Source organism: Chrysemys picta, chromosome 8 (genome assembly GCF_011386835.1).
Source record: "Chrysemys picta bellii isolate R12L10 chromosome 8, ASM1138683v2, whole genome shotgun sequence".
NCBI classification, from domain to species: Eukaryota; Metazoa; Chordata; order Testudines; family Emydidae; genus Chrysemys; species Chrysemys picta.
The window spans coordinates 45848951-45862181 of NC_088798.1; the positions used below are offsets into that span (position 1 = coordinate 45848951).

Here is a 13231-nt window from a genome sequence, read left to right on the forward strand (position 1 = left end):
AGCAATGGATTGTCACTAGAGTTTGTCGGGACATTTTTGTCCAATTTGGGAAATGATCATTTGTCAAAAAGTTTTATCTAGTCCAGGATAGAATTTATGATCAAAGCCAGAGCGAGAGCCCAAAATAGCCAATAAGCTAGTGGTTGGGGAACGTACCTGGGATGTGGGAACCCTTTATCAATCTCACCTTTTGGACCTCTTCTGGCTTGTATAAATAATTCTGGCTACAGACTGCATAGCCTGGCACTCACCCTGGGATGTTGGGGACCCAGGGTCAAGTCCCTGCTCAGAATCAGGCAAAACAAAGCTGGGTCTCCCACTTTGCAAGTGAGTGCCCTAACCACTGGAGTGGGTCTCTCTCTCAAAAAAGATTCAGATGGTCTCATTTTTGGTCTGATATGGAATGAAAAATTCTGAAACATCAAATTATTTTGCAAAATGGAAAATTCTTTTTTTGCCAAAATGTTTACATTTTCTGCCAGAAAAGCCAAAAGAGGAGATTTCATTTCAGGTTGGTTTGACTGAATGGAAATATGTTGGTTTATTGGACCAACATAAAATGTTTTGTTTTGAGTGAGTTAAACATTAAACTGTATTTTTCTATGGTGACACATTGCCTCATGGGTATTACAGTCTGGATGCTTGATGCCCATTCCCTATGGGCCAGGCTGCTTGGCTGGACTACATCTCCTGTAACAATGCAGTCTCCACTCCGACTGAGTGTCAGGGGCATACCTGGAGGTGCATCATGGCAGTAGTAGTCCAGCTAGGGATCCTGGCCCATAGAGGAGAATGGAGGCATCAGGAATGTGAACTACAACTTCCAGGAAGCCAAGTGTCGCCATAGGGAACTGTAGTTTTATGTTGAAATGGCTCAAAATGAAAGGTTTCAATTTTTAAAACCTTTTTGAATGTTTCATTCAATGAATTCTTCTTATATGTCTATTTGCCATCCCAATTAAGGATGAAAACAATAGTTGAACTATCAGGATTTCCTGCAGGATGGAAGTTCAGATTTGGACTCAGCTCCTCATCCAGGCTATTCCTCCCTAACTCACATGGCCAGGCAGCTCCACTGCGTGAGGGTGAGGAGAGACAGGGCCTGGCCTCCTCCCTGCCCACTCTGGGAGGCTGCAGTATCTGTGCTGTGCTTCCCAGAGTACAGAGCCTGCAATTCTGCCTAACCCTTGGCACAGACCTCACAAGGGAGGAGAGTCATGTGCCAGGCATAATCTAGCCCAGAAGCATAGAAAAAAATAGTTTGTCCCTCTAATAAGGTGAATGTATTATTAGACCCAGTTTTTCCCTATCCATGTGCAATACCAAGACAAGCTTGAAATTACAGTCCATATACTCATGTTCCAAACAGCTACAGGGAAAAGAGCATTTGCATAATTCAACAGTTATTTTGATAATAAATAAAACATAGATTGTTTAGTACAGAAAAGGGGGATCTGAAGAGAGGAATGCAAGAAGCACCGATTCAACTGAAAGAGGACAGGGAGGAGCACAAGGAAGTTAGTCTAAATAATGCTGCCGTTCCTACTAAAGACAGCAGATTTTTCAAACAAACTTTAAATCTTCCCACAACAGCTCCCATGTTTCTCCACAACAGTTGAAAGTATTTTAGTGTAACCATCTTTATACCATGTGTAACAGGATTGGTACCCACCTCTCACGAGTCCCCCCTTTCTCTGGCAGATATGCCTGCAAACAGTTCTTTTCCAGGGGCAGCCCCTACCTCTTGCGGGCAGCCCCCTTCTGTTGGTTGTGAGCCTGCTTTTGTTGTTTTGGTCTTACATCACGGTGCCACCCATCTCTTTCAAGCACCCCCCAGCCGACGGTTCTCTCGGTGGGTCTTCAGCAACTCAGCCTTCTGGCAGAGCTGCAAACACTGTCGCTCCTTTTTGGGTTCTTATCACAGCCCTGGTATGGGGCCGTAGTTCTTAGGTTTGTTCCCAGAGGCGCTGCCTTTTTCAACCACCCGTCTGGGGCCAATCTTAGTACCGTCAGCTGGCATCCTCTTCAGCAGCCCTCCCAGGGCTCAGTCTGCAACCAGACCAGCACGGCCCATCTCGGTACCCTCATCTGGTCTGGTCATGTTCTGTGGTCAGTCCCCCATGCTCTGCCTGCCTGCACTGATCTTTCGATGGTCTTGCTGCTTATCTAGCCAGCCAGGCACCCAGTGCCCCCTCATCGAGCTCCACACAGGAACTGAAGGCTCTGCTCCTTGCTTTAATAGCTCAGTGGTTTGAGCATTAGCCTGCTAAACCCAGGGTTGTAGGTTCAATCCTTGAAGGGGATTCATTTGGGGATTCAGTTGGGGTTGGTCCTGCTTTGAGCAGGGGGTTGGACTAGATGACCTCCTAAGGTCTCTTCCAACCCTGATATTCTATGATTCTATCTGGCCCCTTAGTGGTTACTCCAGCAGCCCCTCTGATTGGCTGCTCCTCTGTAGCCACTCTAGGCTGCCTGGAGGACTTCTCCCTGCTCTATTCTGGGACAGGGTGAGGCAGGGCAGTGAGGCCTCCAGAGCTAGTCCACTCTGACCCACCATGCTATGCATCATTTCCATAAATGAACTGCAAATGGCAAAAAGGGTCCACATTAGACTCTTTAAAACAAATACTACTTCCACTTAACTACATGTGGAATTGTTTTAGACTCAGGCTCTGCTTTATGTCAGAATATATTAGATTCAGACCCTAGATTCGGGAGTCCAAAGTTTAGTGTTGCTCTGTGCAAGTGCATGTTTTTACTGAACATTTTAGTTTATTTTATCGAATTGATGAGGAGTGGAGTAGTGATGTTTTATTATGTAGTTTGGAAATGAGAAATTATGAACAATAAATGAGAACAATGGTGCTAATGTATAATCTTTCATTTGATGTTCTCAAATTACTTTATAAATAAGAATTTGTGAGACTTCAAAAACACTCTTATGAAGTAGGTAGGTGGTTATCATCCCTATTTTACTAATGCATAGAGGCACAGAAAACTTAACTGGATTATCCAAGATCACTGTTAGTCAGTGTCAGAGCGGTGAATGGTCTAGAGAGTCATGACTCCCCGTCCCCTGCTTTAACCACAGGAGAATATTCCCTACAAAAAACTTTAGAACAAGCAACATTATCAAAAAACTGCCAGCTCTCTCTTTTTATCCACCCCATAAAAAACATATGCTAAAGAATATAGCACTACTTTGAGATTGAATATTATTTACTTTATATTTGTATTCCACTAATCATCATTTCCTTTTATTCATTTTCAGGTCACAATGCTCATTTGCCCCCATGCATGCTTCAAAGCACAGAGTATGAAATTATTGGACATTCTATAGTTTTTTTTTCTTGTTTTTTTATTTTAAAAAATGTTTGATGCTGTGCAACAGCATCTTCATAAATAGGAAGCTTGACAAAGCATTTAGGTCAGTAGAAGTTGTGTAGCAAAGTTCTATTCAAGTCTGAAAATGTAGGAGCTAGTATTCACGTGCTCAGTGTCAGGAAGTCAATATTCCTTTCCATAATCCTCTGTTATGTTACTGAATCATTTTCATGAACTTCAATATATCCTATCTGAACTGTAGACCAGGTCTCGCCCTGCACGCTCTTAGCAAAATCTTTAGTTTTGAATCCAAATGGTAGGTTTTTTTCAGGTTCATTAAAAGCACATGATCAACTTGAATAAACAAAATCTCATTTCTTTCTGAAAGCTTTATATCTACTATACTTACAAGCAGCACACAAGATTTCTATGACTGGAAGAAGTTATTGGGAAAATATTTTAATTTCTTTCAGTTTCTTTCTACATTTGACAGAACTTAGTGTATTGTCAGTTTCACTCTTTCCTTGCATAGTCAGCCATGCTCTGATTTCTGCAAAAACATAGGCATGTGCTTACCTTTCCACATATGAGTCCTCTCATTGAGTTCAATGGATTATTCACATGCATAAAGTCAACCGTGTGCCCAAATGTCTGCAGAATCTGGCCTTTGTTAGTCAGTGTCTCCTTTGCATATATATATATATCAAAAGGGGAATAGAATATTATTTATTTTTAAAGTTTTTAAAATCAGGACACATTATTTAAAAGCTATGCTATCAGAAACAGTAATAATTTTAAATTTATCAGTTTCAGAAGAGTCCAATTGACAGTGTCTAAGTAACTGAGTTGAGAGTTTTCACCCTTTTACAGTATCTTATAAGTAATAGAGATATTTTGGTTTCTGCTTTCTATCAGGAAATAATTTTGTAACTTATGATGCTGTGTCTAATGAGACACACCACAAGGAAAACAGAACTGTTCCACAACGAGAGTGCAGTTCATGTATAAAGACATACTCTTCGCTTTCTTCACTTTCAAGGTTTTGAGATAAGCACTTTAATGGCTGCTGAGCAAGAAGAAGGGCAATAATTTAGATTTTTTTCCTTTTACCACATTGTGCTATATTCGAGAGAGCTTTGAAAACCTACTTGTGTATTTATCTTTCAAAACCTCTTCAAACTTCTAAGTCTACAAAGTGCTTAATTAAGTCACAATAGCCTTCAGTACTTATTCTTTCTTAGACCCTCATTATTAAAGTAGAAATGTTAAAGTGACATCTCAGAGTGCTCTCCTTATTCTTTTCTCTTCACAGCAACTCCAGTTCTGGAAAGCACTCAACCACGATCTTAACTTTAAGCACCTGTCATCTAATCTAAAGTAAATGGGAAAACTCATATATTTAACATTAAATACGTGCACACGCGTTTGCAGTCTTGGAGTATAGGTCAATCCAGTAAATTACTTGTAATCTCCTCCTCACTTCTTTTCTTTCTTCACTCCAGAGTGTCAAACACAGTATGACTTTTTGAGCTCTGGTTTTAGTTTGTTGTAACTTGAGAAACCCTTGTCCAATTCACTACAAGTTTGGTAGAAAATATCTACCTCTACCCCAGATCTCATCTACCAGTTTTGGGGTGATATTTCACACATGTTGCCAGGCAGTTTAACTGCAGCAGCCCACTATGGCATATCTACACTTCAAGCTCGGGATGTAATTTCCAGTTCAAGGAGACATACTTCCACTTGCTCTATTTGATCTAGTACACTAAAAATAAAGTTTAGCCTCAGCAAGACAAGTGGCAGGACAGGCTAGCTGCCCGCAAGTACATGACATGTGCTGCACAAGGGATATGCCTGACAGTTTACTTTGCTTTCAGGATATTCCTGGAGCACAGCAACTCAATTCTGCTCCTTGTTTGGGGCATATTGTAAAATGACAGTCCAGCCCAAAATAAAGTCTTTCTATTTATAAAGCACTGATCCTATGTTATGTCTTCTTTTATACAGATCATGTTGTATGTGAAGAGGAGTTCAAATATGCTATGCTAGCTTTAAACTGTATCTGCCCAGCTACTTCTACGCTAATCACCCTGCTGGTTCATACCTCTAGAGGACAGTAAGTAAACCATCCTTTAAAAAAACCGAGACTGACATCAGATCTACTTTGTAACACAAGGGAAGAGTCTATCCCAAGACAGCACTGTTCAACCTCACTGAATTCAATGGCTCTATTTATATTACATTACAGATGTGGGGAAATAGTGAACATTTCCCCCACAGTATAGTTTTGGTACTCATACATTGAAATCCTGCTTACTGTACTCTTCCTGACAATAAGTCCTGCAGGATTTAGTCCCCAGTGCTTATATTTAAGAAGGAAACAGAGTTATAAGTTAAGGGGTGGCTGGTGGAACATAGCCACAACCCCCTATTAGAAACAGTGCAGGATTACACTGCATCAGTGAATCACAGAAGCCCAGTCAGAGGGAGGGTTTGTGGCCTAGATTTTTCCAAAGTGGCCTTTATTTTTGTGAGCTCAACTTTATTCACCAGTTCATCTGATTTTCAGAAGTGAAAGACACCCATGACTACAACTGTTGTCAATGTGACATGTGGGTGCTCTTCTAAAAAAATCAGATCAAATGTGTTCTAAAAAGTGGGCCCAATAAATGAAGGCATCCAAAATCAATGGCTACTTTTGAAAATTACAACCAGTGACTCAAGCCAGCAAAATGCCTCTCAAAATTCTAGAGAATGAGGAAAATTGTGCCCTCCTGGACAGCATCTGTTCCCTTCTGCCTCCTTGCTGGCTACTGCAAGGAACGGGGCCATAGCACTACTATTTCCACTTTGCACAGGTGAGAGCCAGTTCTGGTACTGGATCTGTGCAGTCTCTGAATACCAAGTCCAAGGACTTCCATTGCGCTCAGTCCGAATGCGGAGGTCCAAGTGAGAAATACCCATTATGTTTTCACACTGTCTAGCTCTAAGGGCTAGAGCATCAGCTGGTATAATCATTTTAGTTTTATTGACTTCAACAGAGCTACCTCCGTTTGAGGATCTGCCCCTAACTGTTTAAATGGCGGTAGTGCCCATTAATTTTCAGAAGCTCTGAAAAGATGGGGACACTGAGTTCCCAGTAAGAGTCAGCACAATCTCCTTTGGGCTCCTTGAAAGTGCCAGCCAATTTGCATATCCCAGTAAGAACATAACACCCAGTGTGATTTCTTTTCATAGTTATTTTTTAAAATACTAAGGCATTCTTGTGAGAACAGTACCAGCAGAGAGGCAAGTTAGAGAGTAAATCCTAGTACACAGCTGAATGCTTGTATTACCAGGAAATTTAGGATTTTACTATAAACATATATTTCATGAAGCTATCATGGGCACCCCTAAAATCTTGACATTTACCATGCAGTGGCATTTAACCTTTAGCAAGGCATCTGGAGTATTCCCCTGTGCTTAGGATGCAGAATACCACATTTACTGCAAGAACTTTAACTTCTGAGAACAGCAAGTGTAAAGATTTTAGTTGAGTCTATGGTGCTAGAATCTGCTAATAAGAACACAATGAAATAGTTTGCATGCCTCCCAAGAACCATGAATAATATATTTCCTTCATTAGCCTAACTTTGGTTGCTTGTGTACACAGAATTCAGAGGCTTAAAGAAACCAAAACATTTCCATGTCATATGTACATGAAGAAGTAGCAGCATTTTTAACAGATGGCACAGAAGGTTCTTCACCAGCTAATTAACACATGAAAGATTCCCCCCTCCCCCCCCCCCAGCACTTCAGGGCCTTTGGCATTACATTTCCAACTCAGTCAGGTTCTCCATTTATACAAAGTAATGTTTTCTACATTGATTTTTCTTCTATACCATGATATAAAGTTAATATGACAGAATGTGAGAATTCCTACTATTTTTGGCTAGCTCCCTGAATTAACTGTTGTAAGGAGGGATGTTAAAGTAACTAATTTATGGTCTGGTTCTTCACTTTGAAAATTGCCAATGCTGATTACTGGGAAGAAGGACACTTCTACTCACATTAGTAATTGCTAGTTATATTTTGCATCCTCAATATAGAAAACATACAGAAACTCATGAGAAAGATTTTATAAAAAGTCAAAATGAAATGTTTTTACCTTATTGAAATGAGAAAGTCAAAACAATTCACATCACTCTTTTCCATCAAACAAATTTCATCAAAATAGACACATTCCCGAGGAACATTTCAATTTTGACAAAACTGTTCCATTGAAAAATTTCACACGAGCGCTTTGACATGCTATTAGTTCTGTGAAATTTTGCAAACTGCTTTTTTAAAATATAAAGGACAAGAAAAGTTAAATGTTACTAATTGATCCAAAGCCCACTGAAGTCAATGGGAGTCTTTCCAATGAATGGACTGTGGATCTGTTCGAAAATGAGATCTTACTTTCTCGTTCTTATTCAAACGTGTCCAAGTCCTAGTAGAAACTGCTGATTTCATAGTGCTTTCACCATGCTAGTAAGCTGATTGGACAACACTGAGCTTGTTTTAATGGAACTCCTGATATTTTAGTTCTGAATCCATGATGTTTAGAACCGCTGAATCAAAATACCAAGGCCCAACTAGACCTTTACCTTGAATTCTACCCTAAATCTAATCCTGGTTCACATGTTACCACAACCTTCTTGACTTGGGTCTAACCATAGTATGAATTTAGAGATGGCATCCCAAGAAGTATTTGCATTATGAGTTGTCTTTTTGACATGCAGCTGCTATAGAAACCAAGTGGGTGGGTTGACTTTCTAACCAAAAAAAAAAATGTGCCAGTCTAAATAGGGTAAAAGTTCAGTTTATCATTCTCCTTCAGATGGAGAAAGGGATTAAAAAAATATCAAAATCAAACCTAGACAAAGTTTACTATAAATTACAACATAACATGAGAGCACTAACCCACAACAAAAAGCTCACTAGCCAGCTATAAACCACAGCTTTCCCAGCTAGTCCTCTTCACCTGATGGGTCTGATTATTTTTTATTTTTAAACTTTTCCCCTGAATCTCCAGTTCCAATTTCCTAGTCTCCTGGTACCTGTGCTGCCAGCCGGGTTTGGCTAATTTGGCTCTTCATAGAGTTCAGAGTTTAAAGCCAGAAAGGATCATTAGATCATATAATCTGACCTCACTCAGTTACCTCTATATTGCACCCAAAAACTTGGGTGAGACTAAAGCATTTCAGTCCTCAGGAGACTAGACTGTTGTGTGCCCTAGACAGAGAACAGGAGAGGCTGAGATGCCACTAATGCCCAAGGCCCTTGCAATGGCTGTAGCTGATTATATGAGATATGACCACATGATCCTAGCAGGAGAGCCACTCTCCATGCTATAGAAGGCAAAATCACCTTCGGGTCCCCTGCTAATCTGACCTGGGGGTAAATTTCTTCCCAACCCCAAATATGGTGATCAGTTTGACCTCTAATTATTCATAGCCCAACTTTTAAGTGTATGCATTTACCTAGATGTCAGTTCCCCAGTATTTTCGAAGGACAGAAAAAGAGAGTGCTGTGGCAATTAAAACAAAAGGAAGAAAATGAAAGGAAAATGTACAAGATCTTACCTTTTTTTCATATCACATTTGGTCACATTAATTCCACAGAAAACAAGAACTAAATCTCATGTAAAATAAATAAAGAAAACAGTGTCTTCAAGAGACAGGCTATCCTGTAATAGCAGCTATAACTGTAAGCCTTGTACATATTTCATATTCTATAATACTGTGGCAATTTTTTGAATAATTAAGTATATAAATTACTAGCTCAAATTCACAATGCTCATTGTGTCACCCTATGACAAGAGTAAAATGAAGACACAGTTTGAAACATCATGGTATTCTGTGTTCAATTTTCACATTATACACAATAACATTTATTTATAATTTTAATCCTATATATTGATTTCTGAGTTATACAAAGACAGACAAAATGATACAATAAGTGGCTGTGCAAAGATACATAACCAGACAGATTGCCAGCGCCATCTATAACTTAAAAAAAACCACAAGTTTTTCTTCATGCCATGCAGAATGTTTTAGTTAAACAAAATGACTTGCCCACTATCACCTGAGTATAAAACCACATGAAACTTGTTTACTAAGGATAACACCATATGTCAACATGTGCTTGTTTTTTTAAAATGAAACATTTGGAAAAAGAATTATGGACCAGATGACCAGTTGGTGTTAATTGGTTTAGCAAAATAGAGTAAGTGAAGATATGCTGATTTATGCTATCTGAGAATGTGGCCTAAATGTAATAAAATTAGACTTGAATTAGATTTGTTATTCACAAACAAAATAATCTTCATTTAAGATTAAAAGTTGCTCTTATCAATAAACTAAAGCATAAAAAATAGGAAATACAAAGTTAAGGATTAGAAAGGATTAAAAAGTTGCAAAGTCAAGCACTCTTAACTGAAGAAATGCCAGAAGGAACTTTGATCATGCAACCAAAATGTAGCCTTTCACTATACGTAGCATTGATTACCTGTGAAAAAATTGGTATAAATGAATTACTCAGCATCTCATAGGAACTCTTTGGGAGGTACAGGATTAGAAGCCAAGTCTCCAAGGCAACTTTCAGGTGACTTAACTATGAGACTCTCCTTTCCCTTCCTGCATCCCCTGCCTCATTTGCTATACTAGTCGTATAACTTCTGCAACAAAATGAGGCAGGGTTCCTATAGACAACAGGCCCATTCACTACACAACACTGATTCATCCCCAGAACAGACTGGTCTTGTGCACTGGATGAGGTAAACTTCCTGTGTACAAAAAAGAAAATAAAAAATTGGGAACATTAAAGACTGTATTGTAGTTCTTATGCACAAGGGGATTGATTTAAGGTTGCACAGGCAATGTTCACTCTGGCATTTCCATACTTTGAGCATGCTTTACTTTGCAATCTTTTAATCTTTAACTTTGTATGTTATGGTTTATGTTACTGATGAGAGCAATGTTAACTAATGTTAAATTAAGTACTCTGTGAGTTTCCTTAGTGGTTTTTTTTAATAGAAAGAAAATTATTATATATGTGCTGTGTAAATAAAGCACTTGTACACTGAGGAAAACATATGTATCTTATTGCTACTGTTAGTGCCATATTCACCCATACATTGAACATAATGAAATTAAACTATTCAAGTTTTACTACAGTTTCTAAATGACATTTTTCTAACTGTGTAACAAAGAACTGAGCTGGGACTCAGCTATAAATTTCCTACCTTTTTTAAAAGGTAAATATTCCAAAAGCCACAGCCCACAATTTGTAAGATGCAGATAAACAACAGGGAGGACAAAATTGCAGCTCCTTGTTCTTATTTTCATGTAACCCTTTTTGAAAAAGAAACTGTGTAATAAACCCAGTAGAGCAAAGCAGGAGCTTATCCAAACCCAATCTGCTCTCATTCCCAGGAGGAGCTGCACTCTTCTTTGTAATGACATCATGGTGGTCTGAGGGAAATCAGTTATCACAGGCAGCCACAGTGAACCCTCTCCCCGCCCCCACACCACCACCACCACCACACAAGAATGCGAATAAACAGGAACGAGTGATGAGTGGTTGATTATCTCTGATGTCACAATGTAACTGCTCAGGTGGCAGCAAATGTGCACTGTCAGGGGAGGACACAACCCGTTCCCCCCAAAATAACAACAATCCCTCCCAATGTTCCAGTTGGACCAAAGTTACTAAAAATACCAACTCTACAAAATCCATATTGGAGACCATTCCACACACAAGTTAATGAGCGTCTGAAATTTGGTTTAAATTCTCCATGGCATGGTTATTTAAAAAAAAAGTAAGATGTAAATGTAAGACACTGAGGTATAGACCCTGTAAAACAGAAAGTTTTGACAACCTGAACTATAGTCTCACTATTGCAAACCCATAATTATAGGTGAGGCTGGTAAGGTTGGCCCATACTTCCCACCATAAGACCCTGTTTTCAATTCTTTATAATTTTGAAAAATTTAGCCATTCTGACTGAAATTTCCGTAGTTGGTGTCTGCTTCAGGTTGATTTTTTAACTTCAGCCAAAATGGTACAGGTATTTCCAAGACTCATGCTAGGGAAAAATACATTTTTTTTAACCCACGTTACATTTTTTTGAGAGACCAAAACAACAAAAAAAGAAGAAGTACTACCTCCATGCAAGCATTTGGCTGGGGGCAAAGCCTTTGTGTCAGAGACATGCCTTTTGCCATCCCAGAGAAAATCCACCCAAATTTGGCCAAGTTATAAGCCTTAAAAGAGAGCATGCACATTATCCTCAGTAGAGCTTTCTTAGAGTTTAACTACTAAAATCTCAGAAAATTCTGTCCTCACTTCAGCATGTTCCAGCCACTCTCAGTCCCTCATAGTGACCAAGTTGTGCACGTGTCATTCCCATTGTCACCGGGCAACCAAGTATGCCTCATTCCCTCATTGCTTCCACCTGTGACTCATCTGTGCATTCACCATCCTCAGAGAGCAACTGAGCATGCGGCAGCCCAGGGCTACAGGAGCTCAGAAGGACTTTTCCAGTAATGACTACATCCAGATACTCTGACTATCCACCAGAACTGAGAGCAGGGAACCTGTCTCTCTTGTGCTTTCCATGACACCTCTGCTGGTACACAGACAACATAAAAGAGGAAGCCATCTAATTTGAATAGAGAGGAACAAAAGCCAGACTGTGGGACAGGAAGAAAGTAAAGGAGTAGTTTGGAAAAAGCAGTCTGGTGAGAGTAGGACTGAGGTAGGGAAGAGAGATTAGGTCTGGCTTGTCAAAGGGACTGGGAGAAGTTGGGACTGAGCTAGGTGGGAGGAGAAACTGAGACTGAGAGCCAGGAGAAGGGAGAGAATGAAGGCTGAAACTGCTTGGGTGTGGGAACTGGGACTTGGAGCTGAGAGGGTAAGGGGAGGCTAGTCTTGGTTGGGCATTGGTTGAACAAAGAGACGAACTGGAAACCAATGGGTGAGGAACAGGACAGAGGGCGGGAGACAGAACCGGTCTGATAAGGAGCTTGGGTGTGGATTGAGAACTGGAAATGGCTGAGCAAAGAAGCTGGGACAAGGACCCAGGGAGAGATTAAACAAGGACAAAGATCAAGCAGATGGAGACAGATTGGATGAGAAGCCTGGGGAGGGAAACTAGAACTGGGAGTGGAAGAAGGAAGATGGAGAAACTGGAACTCGCTGGGCAAGGAGATGGGGATGAGAAATGGAGAATGAAACTATGAGGAGGAACTGAGGTGGGGAAAAGACAGGACAGAGAGGGACAGTTTGGAGGGGACGGGGCACAAGGCATGGAATTGGGGTGTGTGCGGCAGAACAGAAGAGTTTGTGTCCACTAGAGGAGACTCCCCTCCACAGCCTGGAATGGACTCCAAGAACCCTGAGTCTTAACAGACAGAATGGTGTCAGTCAGTATCTGTGAAACCCATTGGCAAAGGGTCCCATCCCTCTGTATTGCTGACTACATAGGATTTGACAATTTGATATTGCTATCAGTTTCTTCATTAGCTCAACTAGCAGAGGTCTTTGTAGTGGATTTAAAGGTTCCAAGCCTATTGAGGACTGATGTGGTGTCAATATGATGGCACCTGATGGAATTTCTGTTTTTTCAGTCTGCTTTAAAAAAAAACATTGCTCCACTTTAATCATGGAATTATAGAACTGGAAGGGACCTCAAGAGGTCATCTAGTCCAGTCCCCTGCACTCATGGCAGGACTAATTATCTAGATCATTCCTGACAGGTGTTTGTCTAACCTGTTCTTAAAAATCTCCAATGATGGAGATTCCACAACCTCCCTAGGCAACTTATTCCAGTGCTTAACCACCCTGACAGTTAGGAAGTTTTTCCTAAAGTCTAACCTCTCTC

At 40.2% G+C, this 13231-nt stretch overlaps 1 protein-coding gene across 6 annotated transcripts in view; it reads left to right on the top strand.

Annotated features, from left to right (window-relative positions):
* Positions 1–13231, top strand: part of KCNT2 (potassium sodium-activated channel subfamily T member 2) — a 298580-nt gene that overhangs the window by 186277 nt on the left and 99072 nt on the right. For all 6 annotated transcript variants that reach the window (XM_042840686.2, XM_042840688.2, XM_008164277.4 and 3 more), the window contains exon 15: positions 5332–5440. In XM_042840686.2, the coding sequence (XP_042696620.1) occupies positions 5332–5440 (109 nt within the window). The remainder of the gene's footprint in view (positions 1–5331; positions 5441–13231) is intronic.